Source organism: Podarcis tiliguerta (assembly GCF_965153285.1).
Source record: "Podarcis tiliguerta genome assembly, chromosome: 1".
NCBI classification, from domain to species: domain Eukaryota; kingdom Metazoa; phylum Chordata; class Lepidosauria; order Squamata; family Lacertidae; genus Podarcis; species Podarcis tiliguerta.
This window is the reverse complement of record NC_139534.1, coordinates 113,424,278-113,445,294: the sequence shown is the minus strand read 5'-3', so window position 1 is coordinate 113,445,294 and position 21,017 is coordinate 113,424,278. Positions and strand designations below refer to the sequence as shown.

Genomic DNA, 21,017 nt, shown 5'->3' with positions numbered 1-21,017 from the left:
AGCCCATAGGGAAATTCGTCTTGCGAAGCACCTCTGCAAACGGAAAACCCTTTCGTCTTGCGGGTTTTCCGTCTTGCGAGGCATTCGTCTTGCGGGGCACCACTGTAGTGGCTATGAGATTGGGCAGTATTGTATCACCAGCAATCTTCTACGTTTGCAGGGCCAATATGACTGCAGAGATCTTGACTCTTTAGATAACCTGTTTGTGTATTGGAGCCCTGATTTGGGTGTATCACTGACTGCTGTTCCAATAACCGCAGGCTATGGTCGTGGTTCACTGTAAATAGCCTGCCAAAGTGCTGAGGCAGCAGGGCCATAGTGCACTGTGCAGGTGCAACTTCTACAATCTGAGCTGCTTAGCACATACAATGTCTCAGTCACCACCTCAAATATCTTATCGGGCAGTAAATAAGATCAATGACATTTGTACAGGGTGTTACCTTTATGCATTGCACTTTGTCCTCTTTCACATAAAAAAAATGCACCATGTGCAAAAAGCTTGTTACTTCCTTGTTGCTTTTTTGCAATGTGCAGGAAAGGCTAGCTTTTTTTTATTTTGCAAAGCCAGGAGTGAAATAATTTGTGTGTTTCAGTGCCAGTTACTGCTGTGGCTGTGGCGGAATAATAAAAGGCAGGTTCAAAGGATGAGTGGTGTTGGTGGTAGTAAAGGGAAATGCACAGCATTTCTCCACTGAAAATGGTACCAGAGTGGATAGTACTTGGTTAATAGACTGGCCTAATGGTCAGGAACTCATATAGGGAGGCCACACTGGTGAAAAAGAGGAAGCACATCCTCTAGATGTAGAAAATGTACATATGCATAAATGCAAATTTTAAATCAGTTACCATAATTTAAATAGAAATGCAATACATCTCACTATAGAGGGGAATGTTGTGACCAGGTGACTTGTGTGCCAGCTCAATGTGCTGTCCAGTGCTATTGATGGGGCAACTTCAAGGATTTCACTTCTTATTTGAACCTGAACTTAAACTTTCAAATCAGAGGCCTGTCATCTGTAAAATAGGACATCTGCCCACCCTGAACTCGTAGTTAAATGTAATCCCTTGAGGTTTCCATTTGGCTCTTGGGTTACCAATTCAGAAGAGAGTGCATATAAAGGAACTATTGGTTTCTCATGTGCGAAGTTGCCCACTAACTATCAGTCAAAGTAGCTTCTGTCCAGACCCATCCGTTGCTGACAATTGCATAAAGAAGTGGTGTGCTTCTGCTTTCTAAATCAAAACTTCTAACTAAACTTAAAGCTGTGCTTTATGCGTGCACACATGTTCCTCTGTAGCTCTAATGCTTCCTGTTTTTATGCCACGGAGTTTTCACTGCGACTGTCTAGGACTTAACACATTGTCCTTTGCTGTGGTTGAGAGCCGCATCTAACTTGCTGCATTTCTTTTTTTCTACAGCCCTATAGCTTTTGTGTGCAAAGTTTGTACACTTAGTAAAACAGTGTCACTCCTCATTTGAATGGGAAGGATGTCCAGCTAGAGTTTATTAACAGAATTAAAGTCTGATTTCTCTGATCCTTCCTCAGATAACCTAATGAAAGCCTCATAAACAATGGATAACATTATCTTGCATCAGAAGTTGGAGAGGAGGAGATTGTAGCCCTTTAATGGTTTTCTTCTTTTGCAAACATTAATCGGTGGTCAGAAAGACTTGACTAGGATTGGTTCCATGCCCAGATGGCTTCATTTCTGGGGACCAATTGAACTGCCCCAGCCTTTCTTCACTAGTCCTAGTTGGTTCATTTGGCTGTCAGGGAGCTGTTCCGGACATGCAGTTGGTGCAACAGACCTTGCATGTTCCTGTTTTGTTACCAGTTGGTAGGAAACAACCAACATGGCATGCATCATGGAAACACAACTCTCTGTACTGCCATTCTTTCCGTCTTCCTTGCCATAATGAAAGAATGCCATAGGAAATGGCTCTCTGTTCATATGTCATGTCAATTCAACTGACAGTAGGCCTGTCCCAGATGTTTCTTAAAAACGAAAGCAATTGCAACTAAATCCCCCTCTAAACGTTTTGTTTCAGAGGTCAGCAACTTCTTTGGCCTTGAGAGGCCACATGAGATGGTGAGGCAACCTCATCTGCATCCACACATGCACAAAGGAAGAGGGAGGGAACGTGGCTGCAGGTGTGGGGCAGGGGATGAATTAGGCAGGGGTTGACTGGACAATTCATGTTGGACTGCAGGGAAGAGGTTACCCACTGGGATCTTGGAGTGAACTCTCCTTGGGGGGTTTTAAGCAGAGGTGGGATGGCCATCTGTCATAGATGCTTTAGTTGAGATTCTTGCATTGTAGGGGGGTTGGACTAGATGACTCTTGGGGTCCAACTCTACAATTCTGTGATCTACTTGATAGACCAAATCCCCACGTAATGGAAAGGACGTTTAGTTTTACTGTGTAGTGGGGTAGGAATAGGTGTTTGACTCTGTGAACTTTGAGTTCTATGATTCTCTGAGTGCTCCACCATGTGCCCTGCACAGTTGGCCACAAATCCCACATTTATATTTGCTGGAAATTACATGGTTTTGTCGCATGTGAAAAAATGAGCATAAAAATAAAACACATTCATACTTCACAGAGGTTCTGCTGTCAGTACAGTTGATATCTGCAGATTCACAACGTATTATGCCCAAACGCCGCTGCATGCACAGGTGATTTAGATAGCCAAACATCTGGGGTTTGCTCACTTCCATACTTCTTGCGGTTTGCTGGTCGGCAGCAGTCATATTCAGTCAGAAACCATGGAGAGAGGGAGGGGAGAGAGAAATCAGAGAGCAGCAGAGATCGGACAAAGCAGTTTCCCCTTTGTCTCACTTTTGCTAGTTGACTGCAGCCATTTTAGGAAGAAACCATAGCGGCAGGAGGGGAGAGAAATAATGGATTAGAAATGTTCCCAAAGGAATCTGTGGAAAATGTGGACTCGTTATGCAAACGCTCAACTAACGAACCATTTCCAGGGAACACATTCTGTTCAGTAAGCAGGACTTGCATATATGAAACTGTCCTAGTTTAGTTGTCGAAGGACAAAAAGTCATGATGAATTACTTTGAATGAGCTCGTATACACATATAAACACTATAACTTCAGATGCATGGAGTCGTTTATTATTTACTAAAACCATTTTTATTTCAACCTCTGGCTGAAAAAAGGCTCCCACAGCAGCTTACGAATAATAATAGGACAATCCCTGAGCTCATACTTAAAAGCTGAAAGACGTGGCATGAAAGGAAAACGGATTTGGAGAGAGGAGAGAAAATGGAAGCTCATGCACTTGGACTTGTGCTGCTAGTTTAAAACTTACTTTAACTTAAGAAATAAACCTCTCACACACTTCAACAAAATGAAAAGATAGCCTTCCTGAAATGCCTGCCAGAAGACCCCTTGACTGTTATGTCCTCTTTCAGTTCTTTCAGCGTTCATGGGAGTCAGGGTAGCACTGTAGACTGGCGAGCAGATGTGAATAAAAGCGAGAGCAAGAATGCAAACCACTCGGCCGCCTTGTAATGTTTCAAAAGGTAAAATAGACACACCCTGACATCGTGTACATGTTTCATAGAACATACGACGTCTGGCTGCTGCTTCTTTCCATGGGCAAGGTCTCCCCTGCCCACAGTAAGAAATGGTTGAATCGTGAAAGGGCAAAAATAGAGGTACAGTTCTCAAGTAGTTGTAGGTTCCCTTAAATGTAAGCATGAGAGGCTACGTAAGCTACTTCTCGTGTGCTAAGTTTCTGAACTACTTCCTGGCTCCTTGATAACTGTGTGTGAACAAATCTAAGCAAGTATTGATCTGGCACTGGTTCGTACCAAGGCCTAATCCCGTATCCAGTTCATTAAAAGTTCTCATTAGTCCTGACAATCTTTTTCTGGTAACAAGCTTGGCCTTCCGAGAGTCTGCAGTGAATTTAAAGTAGAAGTGGCTTTCTCTCTTTCTGATGTTTGTCAGAAGAAAAGCACATTATTTAGAAGGTTGGGGGTGGATTCCAAATTGGAACCTGTCTTTCGTGTTGGATTGTGTTGGGACACAAAAGCTTTCAGTAGATTTTTGTTTCCGAAATCTTCGGCCGGTAGCAAATATAGGCAGCCAATTAGGGAGCTGACTGAATGGGGTTTTGTTGCAAAACAAGCTCCTTCTTTAAGGCTTTTAAATTTCAAGTAAAATTTTCTGTGTAATGTGTTGGCAGCTAGGAAGTCAAAGCTGTTGGGAGTTTATGCAGTACAGTGGTACCTCTGGTTAAGAACTTAATTCGTTCTGGAGGTCCGTTCTTAACCTGAAACCGTTCCTAACCTGAAGTACCACTTTAGCTAATGGGGACTCCTGTTGCCGCCGTGCAATTTCTGTTCTCATCCTGAAGCAAATTTCTTAACCCGAGGTACTATTTCTGGGTTAGCGGAGTCTGTAACCTGAAGCGTCTGTAACCCGAGGTACCTCTGTATAGAGAAAAGCATCCATGCTAAGCTGGCCTGCATGGTATGGTCAGAATTTAACATTGGATTTGGGAATAATCTTGACTGTATTTATATCCTGCTTCTCAATTTTAAAAAGCTGAACTGGGGACATCTGGGGTTTTCAAACAAATCTGGCCAGTCATTAATTTATTTGAACCAGCAAGAGTTTGGTCTTTCTCACAGGTTCTTTTGAGGATAAAATGAGAAAATGAACACTCAAGTTTGCCACCTTGAGCTCCTTGCATAAATAATGAGTTACAAGTAAGGGAAGAGCTATAGCTCAGTGGCAGAGCACCTGACTTGCATGCGGAAGGTCACAGGTTCAGTCCCCGGCATCTCCAGCTGGGCTAGGAGAGAGAGAGAGACTCCTGCCTGAAACCCTGAAAAATCACTGTGAATCAGTGTAGACCATCCTTTCTCAACACTGGTTCCCCAGGTGTTGTTGGACTATGACTTTCATCATCCCTAGCTAGCAGGACCAGCAGTCAAGGATGATGGGAGTTGTAGTCCAACAATATCTGAGGAATCAAGATTGAGAAAGGCGGGTGTAGACAATACTGAGCAAGACAGACCAGTGATCTGACTGTGTACAAGGAAGCTTCCTTTGTAATAACCCATCGTTAAATTTTTAAACATTTCTTCCCTAGCTATCACATTATACATCAACAGTGCCATAAATTATGTGCTTTAAAACAGAAAAAAGTGCAAAAATGTCCTATCGTTATGTAAATACAATTTGATGAATATCATAAAAATCAGGATCATAAATGTAATTGAAACATCACGACGAGAATGCTCATTCTAAACCGTTGAAACAGCCCAGCGACTATCTAAAGCGAATGCACTTTATCTAGCTACTTCTCTTGGGTGGAAAATATATATCAAATAAAATATGCTGTGTGTTAAAATTGCACCTGGGTAAAGGCTATGCTTGGAATAAATACACCTTCAGGGGTTGCTATATTTGACTGTATTAAATGCTCACATCTTTAACCCTACTGTGTACAGTAAGCCCACAATTTATGCACATTTAACTTGTGCACATTCAGGTTTACATGTGTAGCAAAAAATCGGGCTGAGTTTGAACAAAGCACGCATTAGCTAAACAAACTATGGCTCAGCATTTTCTGTGAGCCAGGCTAATGACAGTGATCTAAATGAAAGTAACTGACAGGGATAAGTGATTTCATAAAGTGTTAAAGTGTTATATTGGCTTGCTGTCTTAGATATTTATGTTTGTATTGTTTTCTCTTCTTCCTCGGTCACATTGAGTCAGTGACCCAGCGCACACACACTGCAAACCAGGACTTTCAGTCAGTGCTCCCTGCTGTCTTCGGTTGCAAATCCTTCCCCATCCCCAAAGTTAGGTATTTTTGTGTTTTTATACTGTAAATTGCCCTGTGATTGTCAGGTGAAGGGTGGTATGCAGTGCTATTTTTCTAGAAAAAGAGGTGCTGTTTCTCACCCTTGTTCTCTTAGAATGGCAATGGCGCCCACCTGAGAGGTTCTGGAACTGAGTTCTGACTGAAAAAAGCCCCTGCGGTATATAAATTTGATAAATAAATCCTTGCTTTCCAACAAGGATTTGAAGTGGGCTTAAGTGGGCTTTAAATGGGCGAGCATTTAAAGTGGCCCACATCCAATGCCAATGCAAAGAAATAAATCCCAAAGGCAATGGAAGGCTAAGGAGGGATTTGTTTATTTGTACTCGCATCATTGTAGGTGCAGTGCTAAACCGTTGTGTTTTTTTCTGATTGGTTTTATTGAAAGATTTTCATAGACAACAAAGGTACGTATAATGTTCATAGAGTCCTAGCTACAGGTCAGTGAGACACTGATATCATTAATGTAAACAATGGAAAGGAGGGAGAAGTGTGGATGGGATCAGCTCCTGATTTTCATGGATGTGGTTTCCAGGCAGTCACCATTAAGTTTTTACTAGGCCAGTGCTGTCTTTTTGTTTGAGTAGTTCCCATACTCAAAAGGATTGAAGGAGAAATGTTGGGGGCAAATAATATACAATAATATACAACAAAAGATTGTTGTACAGTGGTACCTCGGGTTAAGTACTTAATTGGTTCCGGAGGTCCGTTCTTAACCTGAAACTGTTCTTAACCTGAAGCACCACTTTAGCTAATGGGACCTCCCGCTGCCGCCGTGCTGCTGGAGCACAATTTCTGTTCTCATCCTGAAGCACAGTTCTTAACCCGAGGTAATATTTCTGGGTTAGCGGAGTCTGTAACCTGAAGTGTATGTAACCTGAGGTACCTGAAGTGTATGTAACCTGAGGTACCACTGTGTTATTACCATTGGAAGAGGATACCCATAGGCAGAATGTGGTGGTGTTACTTTTTATTTTTTTCTGTTTGTATTGACAACGTTTTAAGATAACAAAGCCAAGTCAACTTCTTTAGAGAGAAATGCTTTAGAATGAGAGCAGCTGAATTTGCTTTTGGTTAATTCATACCCTTGGCATTGGAACAAAGATAAATTTTGATGTTGTGGGGGAAAACTACAGATACTTACTCACGTATCTGTGGATAGTATCTCACATGACATCAGATGCACCCTGAACTATTGAACCTGGAATCTCCTGGAGCTTTGAAAATAAAGTTGATAATGCTAGGCAACTGGGGTGGACCCTAGACTTTGTTCTGCCTGAGGCGAAGGGCAAGATGGCACCGCCTCTATTCAGTGTACAAAAGGTGGTCGCTGGCATTGAGACAGAGTCTTTTATCACACCAGAGGGCAGTACGCCCTGTTGGGACTGTTTTATTTTAAAACATTTATATGCCACCTCCCCGAGTAGTATTCTTCCAAGGGTGGCTTACATATTTAAAATTAGAAATACAGACACTATCCAAAATTTATCGCCTGATGTTGTAATGTGACTGAGAACCAGAACAAGTTAAAAGAATGCCCGATAAAACAGCAACGAGAGATTGGATATTATATTCTGATGGAAACTTGGGGAACGCTTTGGAGAAAGGCTCATAAATTCTCATTAAATGCAAACATAAGAGAAAACTGTTTTAAAGTTATGTGTAGATGGTTTCCAACTCTAGTTGTAAGTAAGGACTGGTCTAGACTTTGCTGAAAGGTGTAAGAGAGAGTCTGGAACATATTTTCATATGTAGTGGTGGTGCTGGCATAGTCAAAGATACTGGAAAATGATTGTTGAACAAATTTTAAGAACATTACAATATGATATACCATTAAATCCCTTTTTGTTATTATTTATTTTAAGTAAAAAAAATAAACATGTAAAACTTCTCATTTTATATGATCATAGCAGCAAGCATGTTGTTACCCAAAAGTGGAAAACTTTAGTATTACCATATGGTAAAGAATGACTAAGCTCTAGGAATTTAAGAGCAAGAATAAGAGGAATGAACAACAATGAATTTACAGAAATATAGTCTCTAGCTCTTTATTCAATTTTGCAAAATAAAATAAAATAAAATATTGTCTTCCAAAAGTACAATATGATTTTAGTCTGTTTGAAGTGTTTACCCTTGCACTTCTAGTTGAAGAATATTGGGAGTAAGGGGTGCAATTAAATTTTGAATACCACCCATTGAAATTAGTGAACATGAAATTAATTTCAGTGGGTCTACTCTGCATAAAACTTAGCTGAAGACCATCAAAGGACTGGGAAAGGTTTCTGCCTTAATGTGGTAAATGTGAGCATGGTGCCCTCCAGATGTTATGGACTACAAATCCCATCATCCCTGACCATTCACCATGCTGACTGGAGCTGAACTCCAATATCATCTAGAACGTCACAGATTCCCCACCATATTCCCATATGGTCATTCTTCCCCTAGTTGCCCCTATCCACAATAGAAATCAATAGAAATTTTGTAGAAATCAGGGAAAAGTTGAATATTGGTATATTCTTATACAACTTATACAACTTTTATTGAAAATGCTCCTCCCTGGTGGGGAGGGAGAGGGCAGGGGAATGTACTTTGTAGTATTCACACAAATTAGGCTGCCCATTTATGCATTGGTAAAGAGAGAGGAAACGCATTAACCCCCTTCAAAAGAGGTAATAAAATCTGCATATGCTAATTTATATGCATAGATGAAAATTTAGAAATTGCTATAATTTAGTTTAAATAGGAATACATCTCGTGATGGAGAGAGAGACTGACCGGGGCAGTTGTTGTATTAGCTTAGCCTGCTGCTATTTTGATGGGTGACTTCTGTCCACAGCGTTCCAAACAGAGAATGCCTTCGAATAGAGGACTGTGCTCTGTGAAGCAGGACACTTGCCCACTGTAATGCAAATACTTTATATGCAGAATAGTACAAAAGTATCGCCCATCCTCCTCATGAATGTCTCCACCTGGTGCAGACGTATGTAAAATTAGCAACTAGAAGTTATTTTAACATCCAGATGTTCATAATCAAATTGTACTGGATTGGACAGATATTCTCCATCTTGGGTTTTTCCAGTTCTGTGAAGAATAGGAAACTTAGTGCTTTGACATCTTTCCTTCACGGTGAAACTTGCTCCCTCCTTCACTGCAAAGATGTTTGTCCGGGCAGACACTGAAGGGGGAGAAAAAACTGGGAAAATTCCACATGGAAGTATATTTCCTTTCTCGACCCTCTGCTGTTTCAGCAGAACCGGAATGGATAATTAGATGACTTAACTGCAGCATGTAAGAACAGGGCGGGAGGGATAAATGGAAATCCCATTTGTTGAACTTTTCAACTCTTTGATTAGCTTCTGCAATGGTTTGTTCTGAGTTTGCCCTTTGCAACGGGATCAGGATAGTTCTTCTGTCACAAAGGGAGGTTTTCATGCCACCAGTTCTGCCTCGGTGCCCTTTGGCTCCATGCTAACTGCTGCAAGTATTAACATAGCTGAGCTGATTTTGGCAACTGGACAGGGGAGGGGAGAGCGGCGGCGGCAAGGGGAGGGCGAAGATCTCTTCCAAGTGGGTAGAAATGATATGGGAACACATTAAAGTTGATTAAACGACTTAACAAGCGGCACGCACAGCATGGCTCTAAGGTCTGTCTGGTTGTTGTCAGATAGGCTAGCTGCTGTAGATCTTTACGTTTTGCTAATACATCCATTATCGTCATTTCCCAGTCATACATGCGTGGCTTTCTAACTGCTGGTGCAGCTTTCAGTCTGTGTCTGTCATGCAGCTGTCAGTTAGGCACACCTGCTTTAAGCCTGAGGTTCACACCCATGCACTTCCAGGCAAAGGCTTTCGGGCCTGACTTAGCTGAGAAATTGTTTTACATGACATCTGCAGCTACATAGACCTCTAATCCCACTTTATGGAAGCTTCTTTGTGACTGAGCAATTGGGATTCAGCAGGGTTTTCAAAGCTTGAGAACAGGCACTAATGTTTAAATGCAAACATGGCTGCCCAACTCTAAAATCACATCTCTCTCTCTCTCTCTCTCTCTCTCTCACACACACACACACACACACACACTTGAACTTTGTTTGTTTGTTTGCTTGCTTTCTTGCTTACTTACACTCCACTTGTTCAGACAATCATTTCCTCCCAAAATGGCTTATATCAATCATAAAGTTGAGGACCTGTCTTCAGGCTTACAAGCTAAAAAACAAAAGCAAAAAAACCCATAGATATATATAGAAAAGCATGTGGCATGAAAATATAGCAAAATGGTGAGCTAAGAAGCTTTTATTCTTGTTTCAGACCAGGCTGATCTTCTCTTGCTGGTTGCTCTTGCTTGGAGAGCAGCTGGTGCCCCCTTTGTCTTTTGACCCCCGGATGGGGCCAGAGTTTTGTTTTTCTGCTTTCTTCTGCGATCCCAGGGCAACTGGAACAGAGTGCTCTTCTTGGCTGGGGGTGGGTTGAGGGTTACAAACTCCCTTCAACTGTTCCTTCATTGGGCGATGGATGGGGCTGGGTTCTTCTGCACCTTGCCATATTGTTGTTTTGTTTCCCTGGCCAATTGCAGAAACCAACGTGTGGTCCCCTTCAGCTCTGCAGTTCCAGGGCAATTTTCTTTGATGAAGTTGTTACTGTTAAAGAGGCATGGATTTCTCTTGCTTACAACAGAGGACTCTTCGTCTTCAGATAGGGATGAATAATATTACTAGATTTTGGAGTGGCAGTTTGCTTCTCCTTAGGCTGATGTCTACTGAAGCATTTCTAAAGGCCTGGCTGCATGATAGAAGCTCATGTATTGGTAGTGAGCTCAAGCACTTAGTCACGACAGCTATGTAGGCAGGCATCTCCATGACTGATTTCCAGCTAGGCATCTCCCAAACTAACCTACCTCACAGGGTGGTTGTGAGGATAACACAGGTGGGATGTGGGAGAACAGTGTACACTACCCTGAGCTGTTTGGAAAAATGGCAGGATAAAAATGTAATACAGTGCTACCTCGGGTTAAGAACTTAATTCGTTCTGGAGGTCCGTTCTTAACCTGAAACTGTTCTTAACCTGAGGTACCGCTTTAGCTAATGGGGCCTCCTGCTGCCGCCGTGCGATTTCTGTTCTCATCCTGAAGCAAAGTTCTTAACCCCAGGTACTATTTCTGGGTTAGCAGAGTCTGTAACCTGAAGCGTCTGTAACCCAAGGTACCACTGTAATAAGACTATATTGGTAAGATGTCAATAATGAATTGAAGCTTTTTTTTTTTTTTAATTGCCCAGGAAGCTGCATGCTAAATTGCTTGGTCTTGATGGACTGTGATAAACTGAAATCTCAAATGTTGAAGCAAAGGAAGAAGAAAAACAAGCTATTCTGGCTCAGTAACCCTAAGTGAGCAATCATACTTATTACAAACCGCCTTAGGAATACCATATACAGAATTTGGCCAAGGTCAATGTAGACGGGCGCTGTACATTCTGTTCAGAAGAAGGCCCACCCGGTGCCAGAGAACACTGAAATTACCAGCATTGAACTGTACAATTTATGGAAATATGTTAGAGTGCCATAAATCTGATGCTGGAGCGAAGTACAAACAACATAGAAATGCTGTTGCCTTTGTAGGTGTTACAGCATGAGGTGCAGTCATGAACTCTAGATTCTGACACCCTCCAAACGTTAAACTTTAATTCTAATCAGTACAATGCAAGTTAGATGTTAACCACATTGGGTTTAGAAATCAAAAGAGTTTTGTCTAACTATCATGTGCAGAATTCTTGAGTTGCGCTCCCTAAAACTGCTGTAAGAGAGGAAAAAAACAAAAACCCTTCATATTTTTATAGTCTTCTATATAGGGCTTCATATACATTATCTTAGTAATCCCTAGAAATAACTTCAGAAATGCAGGTCAGTATTATAACCGAAATAAAAAAGAAAGTGGGGAGCATTCTCTACAACAGGAACACACAAAGTGGAAAAGAATTCTAGGCAAACACGGGGAATAAAAAGTTTCATTTATAAAGTTTGTGGCTGGGGTGCAATTGCAGGAGAAAAATGGTAGATGTCCGTAGAGAAATGGCAGCTGGGGTTTCAATGCATGAAGTGGCCAATTATGAATTGTTACAGCCTTTAAGGCATTCTTTCCTTTCTAAGATTTTTATTTCCTTTCACTGAATAACCACCCATCTCTTCTTGCCATGTTACACTTCCCTCGCTGTATCCCGCATTGAAAAGTCCCTTGCCCTGGAGTCCTTTCTTTTATTTTGGCAGCTTTTGTCTCCTAGTTGCGGGGTCCAGAGTCTGAGAGTGAGAGCAGTGCACTGAATTCTCTGGAATAAACCTTAACATTTCGGGGGGTGAGCATGTCAGATGTGAGGGAAAACTTGGAGAGATGCTGCAAAGACCAGGAAGCCGGAGGGGCTGGAATTCCAGCCAAGGAGAAACACTGGCTCCTTGTTTTGCTCAGCAGAGGGCCATCAGAAATGTGCACTAGACTTTGTCAGACTTGTGACAGGAGCTGATATTTCTGCTGAAAAGGCTTCATGTAAGGACTTTTCATGCCAGTATACAAAGGAAAGGTGGAAAAGCTCCAAACCTTGCGCAGTTTAGAAGTGTTTACTTTCTACAGCTATGAATTGTTCTGAGAACATGGAGAACTTCTTTGCAAACAGCTTAATCTTTGCAATATCGGTCGAAGCTGTTGGTTCTCGCTGTTTGGGGTCACGATCTAGAGAACCTGTTCTGCATTTAGAATTCTGCTTACACCATACAGAGCAGCTCTTTCTCCTATTCAAGCACTTTGGGCAAAAGAACCGTCCCCATTTAGAGGAAAACTCGAGCAACATACTGAGCATTTGTTCCTTGGGTTCAAGCGGTTTCAGGTGGCTAATTATTTCTCTTAACCTTGTGTTGTGCAGGAACTTTACATATTATGTGGATACGGTAAATATGAGCAGTGCGATGCTTTGCACGCTTGGCCCTCACATCTCTTAGGGTAAAGATTTCTGAACTGAGTAATCCTTGCAGTAAACAGGTTAATATGAGGATTTTAAAGTTGTGATGGCCAAATAGCTGATTCATCTGTAATGTACATCCCATAACAAGGAATACAGTACATAGAAGGCATACCTCTAGACCAGGGAGGTGAACCCCACTCCTCTTTAAAAAACAAAACCTCAATTTTTTGCCTTCCAATATTTTTCATGAGTTTTTGCCTGCAGACTAGACCAGGTGATGGGAACCTTAATCCTCCAGATGTTGTTGAACTTCAGCTCCCATCAGCCTCAGGAAGCATAACAATGGATGGTGGGATTTGTAGTTCAGCAACATCTGAAGGGTCAAAGGTCCCTCACAACTGATCTAGAACAGTGTTTCCCAAACTTGGGTCTCCAGCTGCTGTTGGACTACAACTCCCATAATCCCTAGCTAGTGGGACCAGTGGTCAGCAACTGCGTGGTTAAAAAACAACAGCTTCTTATATCTCATCCTTATTTGGATTGCTTACGTTCATGCTATTTTGGGTGAGGGAATAATGGCTCTTGCACTGCTACTGCTGGATTCCTTCTTCCCCTTCCTCCTCGCCTCCCTGCTGTGACGTTGAACTATAGTCACTCTTCCTACAGCTGCTTGGAAAGGGAGGACAGGAGAGCCCTTGAGTCTCAAGTTCCTCCTTTATAACAGCTTAAAGTTCTTTGTGACTCTGCAATACCAAAGTGCTCTTTCCATCTCTTCCTCTGCATGTGCAGTTGTTGCCTTATGCTCAGCTGCATGATTCAGTACGTGTTTTGTGGTGGTGAAACTTTTGTTTGCCTTTCTGTCTCCTACGTTGCATGCAAACGACACTAGAACTTAATTGTCTCTGTTACATCCTGCTTGACTTCTGGGGAACTTGGGGGCCGTGGAGGGAAAGTTGAGTTCAAACGGAAGCAAGCACAGTTCTTTCTTTTTTAAGTGCTGTGAGCAACCTGCCTGCAGGCCTACCTGATCACCTGATATAAGTGAACTTAAAAGGATGCTTCTGCACATGCTAAATTTTGCTATTTCAGGGTCACTAGAGTCTTGTGTTCTTCTGCCGAGCCTCATGCACTTCCTGTAGATTTAAGGTCATTGTGCTATTGGGACACACAAAGACAGGTTCCGCCCATGCACTTCCCCCCAGGATTTTAGAGTGGTGATTTGGCATTGGCAAATGCAGCAGTTTCTATTACTTAGCTTTTCTGGATTTCCTCTTTCTTTTAAAAAACACTTATCTTTGCTTGGCCACATTAAATAACAGTGCACTCAATTAATTCCAAATCAATGCGGAGCCCAAACTGCAAATGACAATCACAGGCCCCACTTGTGTGTTCAAAAGTGGATCTTTCCTACTGAGGTGGCCAGATGCAAGAGAGGATTTCAGCTGGTATAGTTTGTCATGCAATGTACATTTCCTGAAATTTGCTCTTCTACATAATAATTAAATTTGATAATTTCAATAAGTGAAATTATTAAATTATTTATATTATTAAATGAAGAAGCAATAAAACATACAATTAAAAATCAGTATGAATATTCAGTGCAATGGGTGTGCCATCTCCCATTTTCAGCCACAAATCCACAGACATACCATGGACCATCTGAATAAAGCTTGCAGACCACTGATGGTCCACAAGCCACAAGTTTGGGAACCCCTGGGCTAGATGCTACAGAAATGGCCTTGGCATAGTTCCTCCTTCTCTGTTCCTGTGGCACAACATGGTCTAGCTTTATTCATTTGCTGGTGAGAGACAGACAGGAAGGCCCATTATGGAAAGCATTTGATTGGATGTCCTCCTACCTAACCCTTCCCAACTCACAATTGGCTATGTAAGATCAATTGTTCCTTGGTGCAAACATTGAGTGCATGACAGTGAACAGGAGTGCCTTAAGATTCTTCTTGGTGCCCAGGGGGGGATACAGACACAAGAAGGAAGACAGGTCAAGGTGGCATTGGATATATTTTATTCTACAAAAGCTGTAGCCTTGGCTGGAAACTTAACCATACTGGGAGCCTTCGGACCATTCTGAAGAAGACAGGAATGAGTTTGCAAGTATCTTGTAGGGCTGCAGAAGACAGGCCTGCCTGGTGATATTGCAGAGCTACTGTCTTGAGTAGATAGAACCGAGCTAGATAGATCAATAAGCTGAATTGGTGTAAAACATCTTCGTATTCTGACTGCAGTGGTTCTGGGAAATGGTAGCTCATGGTTACTAGTTGAGCACCCCTTAGAAAGCCACTGCCAATGTGATGCAGGTACACAGATGGCCCAGATCAGTAGGTCAGGTTGGCATGTTCAAATATACAGCATGATATTCTAATATTCTCTGTATCTTTATATCTGGAGCTGAGTTTCCATCTGAACACCCAGATTTGATCTCACACAGAATAAACCTACTTCCTGCTTTTTTTGACTTTTCCAGCTTGACCTTACCAAACCGATAGAAGATCAGGGTCCATTAGATGTGATCATACACAAACTGACGGACGTCATCATTGAAGCTGACCAAAATGACAGCCAGTCGCTGGAGCTGGTTCACAGGTTTCAGGTGAGTAACATAGTTGATACCTTGTTGTGATATATGGCGGATGCATAGGGCAAGAAGAAGAGTCTGGTTAAGCTATCCCTCCACCTGCAAATGGCAGTCCTATGGCCTTCTGCCTGTATTGCAGAACAGCATTCAGATGTGCAAAGCAGCAGAGTAGCATGTAACATGCTGTCGCCCTTCCCTCTGTGCCCATTGCACTTTCCCAAGGCAAATTTTCCCTTCCCCTCTAGCACATTGGTAAACTTGGGTCTGCTTGAAAGTGTGAACAGATGCAAATCTCATAGGTGAGCACTGTTCCCTTGCCAGGGTGTGCATCTGCAGCCCTGTGATTGTGCCAGCAAAAATGTTCAAAAGAGGAAATGCCCTGAGTTGTCTTGTGTTAAGGGTGGGGGTTGAGTGGGAATTTGTTATCTTGGGACAGAACTACATGTTATGTTTAACTCTGGGAAGCTGCTACAAACAGCACCCCTATAGCTTGTAGATGTTCTGACCTTGCTCAACGTTACCGGCTGGCAGCTGTGGGAAAGTGCTCAATTTGATTATTGTCTTAGCATGGGAGGAAGTTAGCTTAAAAGTTACAGGGGAGAGGGATTTATTTGTGGTTTTCCTGTGGCATATGTTCCTTGTAGTTGCACCTTTAGACCTAGCAGCGTTGTTGTATTGCCTACAGTTAGGTTCTTCTAGGGCTCCCCTTGTGGCCAAATCACACCCACCTGGTGTCATATGTGATGTCAGGTGTTGCGCAGGTAAGGGCAGGGCTTGGCTGAAAGGCTGTTTCTGCAGGCTCAGCCAGTTGGCAGAGTAGCACTTTGAACAGGGTTTCAGAAGAGCTGGGAGGGTGGGAAGGGGGGGGGGAAGTTACCTGAAGTCATTGTGATGTCAAAGTTAGCCGGTGGGAGGTGGGGATTGTGCCAGAAAGATTTCTCACCATGGTCTGCAGCAGAAGGAAGAGTGAATGCAGTTAAGGAGCTAAACACAGGCATCTTTCAGAACATGTCATGTGACCTGTTCCCTTGGCTATTCCTTGCATTTTCTTTTGGATGTGCAGGTGGTACAAAAAACACCTGACGTGGATATTGAGAATTACTGCTTCTGCAAGTCCTGAATGCAGCATTTTATGTTGCTGACATGGTCTTTCTTTCTTTCTTTCTTTCTTTCTTTCTTTCTTTCTTTCTTTCTACCTTGGGTACAAAAACTTCAAGGTGATACCTTCTTAAATTAAGAGGAGCTGTTCCACTTAATTGGCCAGCCTTTGCATTCAGAGCAGAAGTTTTCAACTGATGCTCTTGCGGCTTTAAGGCGTTTGCCGTCGGCTGGGTGAGCTCAGCGTATTAAATAGCTTAGCTGGAAACAAGCTTTCAGTTGTTCGGTATTGAGAGGCAAGCACCATTTTAAACAAAATAAATACAGGAGGACCTTTGCACAATGGTTGCAGCCAAGTAGCATATTTCAAATAAACAAAGCAAGAGAATTATTGTTCACAGAAACTATTCTACGCTGTACTTGAAAAAGTGGATTTCTTAAGAAATACACTTTAAACTATATATAGTTTAAGTACCTTCTTGCAGGACTACTTAAACCAAGTACAAAAGTGAAGGTATTTCTGTTCTCCATAGCCCAGGACAGAGGACTTAGAGGATGTACTGTTCGTCTGCCCTGGGACTTTTGTGTTGTCTTCATTTGGGCTAATCCTCTCCTCCCTACTGAAAACATAAGACGACCTCTGCTGGATCAGGATAGAGGCCCATCTTGTCCATCATCCTGTTGTCACGGTGGCCAGACAGATGCCTCTGAGAAGCCCGCAAGCAGGACCCGAGTACAACAGTGTTCTCCCTACTTGTTATTCCCAGCATTTGATATTCAGAGTAAACACTACACAAATCTGGAGTCGAGTCCCTAAGATGGTTGGATGGCAATTCATATGCCTCCTTCCGGCAACTCCTGCAGCCAAGCTGGTGTCTAATGTATTACTCTGCTTTCCTCTGGACCACATCAGTGAGGCCGAGAAGATGTGTCTTGTCATCTGGGCATCCCAGGACCTCCATACACCCAGGTGCTGCTCACCCCTGGAGGCACATTCCATTCTCTCTCGAGACAGATAGATGCCACAACAACATTCTTATTGCATGGGGACACCTTTACACACCTGACTTCTGCCAAATCAGCTCTGCAGACTTCCTGTTGGAATGGTTGGTGCAGAAGAAGTTGACTCTGGACCATGTATAACTGGCAATTCCCCTACCCCTTGTGTGCTCTGTGATGAAAAGCTTCTGCCAAGCGCTGCAAGCTTCTGTGATAACTAAACAGGAGCAAGAAATCCTCATCAGTGCTTGGCAATGTAAAAACACCACTCATCTGACCTTGGAGTTACTTGACGCAACTGGGTATCCCTTGGGCTCATTACTAGATATTAAATTAAGCTGTGTACTAATTAGCAGCTACATGAATAAAACATTGCCCCTCCCTCCTGCAGTGGAAGGGTCAGCACCAACAATCTCCTGAGGGGGTTTCTACCCCTTGAAATGTAATTGCCGCGACTCCACATTTTAACCCTTTAAGAACTCACAGCTGTCCATGGAGTCACAGGTTAATTCTGTGTCCAAGGCACCTGTCTACCAGCTCCATCTGGTATGCCGGCTGAGACCCTACCTGCCTGCGCGTTGTCTCACCAGAGTGGTACATGCACTGGTTATCTACCGCTTGGACTACTGCAATGTGCTCTACATGGGGCTAACTTTGAAGGTGACAAAGAAACTACAATTAATCCAGAAGGCGGCGGCTAGACTGGTGACTGGGAGCAGCTGCTGAGACCATATAACAGCGGTCCTGGAAGACCTACATTGCTCTCAATATGTTCTGAGCACAATTCAAAGTGTTGGTGCTGACCTTTAAAGCCCTATACAACCTTGGCCCTGTATACCTGAAGGAGCGTCTCCACCCCCATCATTCTGCCCAGACACTGAGATCCAGCTTTGAGGGCCTTCTGGCGGTTCCCACACTGCGAGAAGTGAAGCTTCAGGGAACCACGCAGAGGGCCTTCTCGGTAGTGGCACCCACCCTGTGGAATGCCCTCCCATCAGATGTCAAGGAAATAAACAACTATCTGACTTTTAGAAGACATCTGAAGGCAGCCCTGTTTAGGGAAGCTTTTTAAGGTTTAATGTTTTACTGTGTTTTTATATATGCTAGAAGCTGCCCAGAGCAGCTGGGGCAACCCATCCAGATGGGCGGGGTACAAATAATTTATTATTATTATTAGCCAGTTCCCAACATTCTGTCACTTTCTTATGTGATCAGGGGGGAAGAGCCCACAATGTAGCTATTCATAAAGGTAAAGGTACCCCTGCCCGTACGGGCCAGTCTTGACAGACTCTAGGGTTGTGCGCCCATCTCACTCAAAGAGGCCGGGGGCCAGCGCTGTCCGGAGACACTTCCGGGTCACGTGGCCAGCGTGACATCGCTGCTCTGGCGAGCCAGAGCCACACACGGAAACGGCGTTTACCTTCCCGCTAGTAAGCGGTCCCTATTTATCTACTTGCACCCGTTGGTGCTTTTGAACTGCTAGGTTGGCAGGCGCTGGGACCGAGCAACGGGAGCGCACCCCGCCGCGGGGATTCGAACCGCCGACCTTTCGATCGGCAAGCCCTAGGCGCTGAGGCTTTTACCCACAGCGCCACCCGCGTCCCAGTAGCTATTCATATATGGTCACAATTGGCTATCGGTAGCTAGGCCAGGGATGGAGAACGTATCTGACCCTCAGAATTGTCCCCTGGCTACACACCTTCCTCAGCCTCCCAACTTCTTCCCAGGCCATCCCCCTCACCAGCCCTGTTTTCTGCTTCCTTGATAGTTTTTATTTTATTTGTCTAGCTAAAATGTGTCACTCACAGTGCTTCTTCTTTGCTTGGATGGAGGACAGAGCCCCTCTTCTCACTGTTTCGGAGAGTCATCACCCGCCAGCATTTGAAATTCGCCATGTGCATTTTGCACCTGGATATTGGCCATTTGCCAATCAAGTGAAGATGCCTAGTCGCCAGGATGGCACCTGACGTCTCCACTACCTGGAGATGCATGCCTGAGGATCCAAGGATCCTGACTATTTCCACACATCGTGCAGAATTCTATCCATTATATTTTATCCGCAGAATGGATTTCAGGAACCAAAAAGTCGTATTGAAAAATCTGACTCCAAAATGGCAACTAGGCATTCTGTTTTGATGACTGTAACCCTGGTTTAAGGTGCCATTTGACACCTAGCTTATATATCTGAGTTCCTAACACTGTCACCTGCCCCCACCTGGGAACTCAGTTGCAGAAGGTGCAAGGCTCTTTAGGGGGATAATAGATTCAGAAGAAGTCTCCTGCCTGCTCCTCTTCCAGTAGCAGAAGCATCCTCTGAGGAGGGGATGCTCCTTCCTTCTGGATGCATGCAACCCAACAGCACTGTATAAGTGATTGAATTCACAATTAGAATTTATGAAGCACCTTAGAATCTAGGTAGTGTGCAAGGGTTATATTAAGAAGAGCAAACGCCCATAGCTTTTCTTTAGAAGAGCCTTTGGGGGGAGAGGGGAAGACCGTGGTTCAGTGGTACAGCACCTGCTTTGCATGGGATAGCTCAGCTCATAGTACTCTCAGGCTCATGGGTTTGAGCCCCACGTTGGGCAAAAAGATTCCTACATAGCAAGGGGTTGGACTAGAATGACCCTTGTGGTCCCTTCCAACTATACAATTCTATGCTTCTATGAAGGTCTCTGCTTCAATTCCTGGTGTCTCCAGGTAGAGCTGGGGAAAACTCCTGCTCGATCCCTGCAGAGATGCTTCGAGCAGTACAGATCTAGGTGGACCAGTGGGTAACCCAAGGCGACTTCCTCTGTTGCTTTGAGTACAAGTAAGATGGAGAGGCAGAGATCAGATGTCAAAGGCTTGGTAGCAAAGGTAAGTTTTCAGAGGCTGCTGGAATGTGTGCAAGGAGGAAGAAGCACAGACTGTGCAAGTTCCAGAGAAAATGGGGCAGGAACAGAGAAGGGGTGAAATAGAGGAAACAACCTGAGGTTTAACCAAGAGGAACGTTATCAGTAGACTCAACCAAAACAAGAAGGCAAATGAAGAGAAAGAAGCAGAGATAGATAAAAGGAAGTGATGAGATTTTAAAAAATGAACAAAAAGAAGAAGCAGCAACTTAAATTGGATCAGCTAAGGAAATGGAAGCAAATGAATAGAATTCTCTAACGAAGGGAAACGTGGGAGAAAGGAGATCCAGGGTGAAGGTGAGAGAGATGCCAATCAGAAAGAAGAGAGAGTAATCAAACCATGAAAGAATAAAATAATAAGGCACTGTTAGGAGTAGAAGGCAAAAGACATTTCAGGCTGATACCAGTATGGTTTTCATAGAATCATAGAATCATAGAGTTGGAAGAGACCACAAGGGCCATCGAGTCCAACCCCCTGCCAAGCAGGAAACACCATCAGAGCACTCCTGACATATGGTTGTCAAGCCTCTGCTTAAAGCCCTCCAAAGAAGGAGACTCCACCACACTCCTTGGCAGCAAATTCCACTGTCGAACAGCTCTTACTGTCAGGAAGTTCTTCCTAATGTTTAGGTGGA

At 43.4% G+C, this 21,017-nt stretch overlaps 1 protein-coding gene across 1 annotated transcript in view; it reads left to right on the top strand.

Annotated features, from left to right (window-relative positions):
* The window catches only part of ITPK1 (inositol-tetrakisphosphate 1-kinase), a 132,605-nt gene that overhangs the window by 67,964 nt on the left and 43,624 nt on the right, over window positions 1–21,017 (top strand). The window contains exon 3 of the mRNA XM_083438773.1: window positions 15,284–15,409. Within this exon, the coding sequence (XP_083294899.1) occupies window positions 15,284–15,409 (126 nt within the window). The remainder of the gene's footprint in view (window positions 1–15,283; window positions 15,410–21,017) is intronic.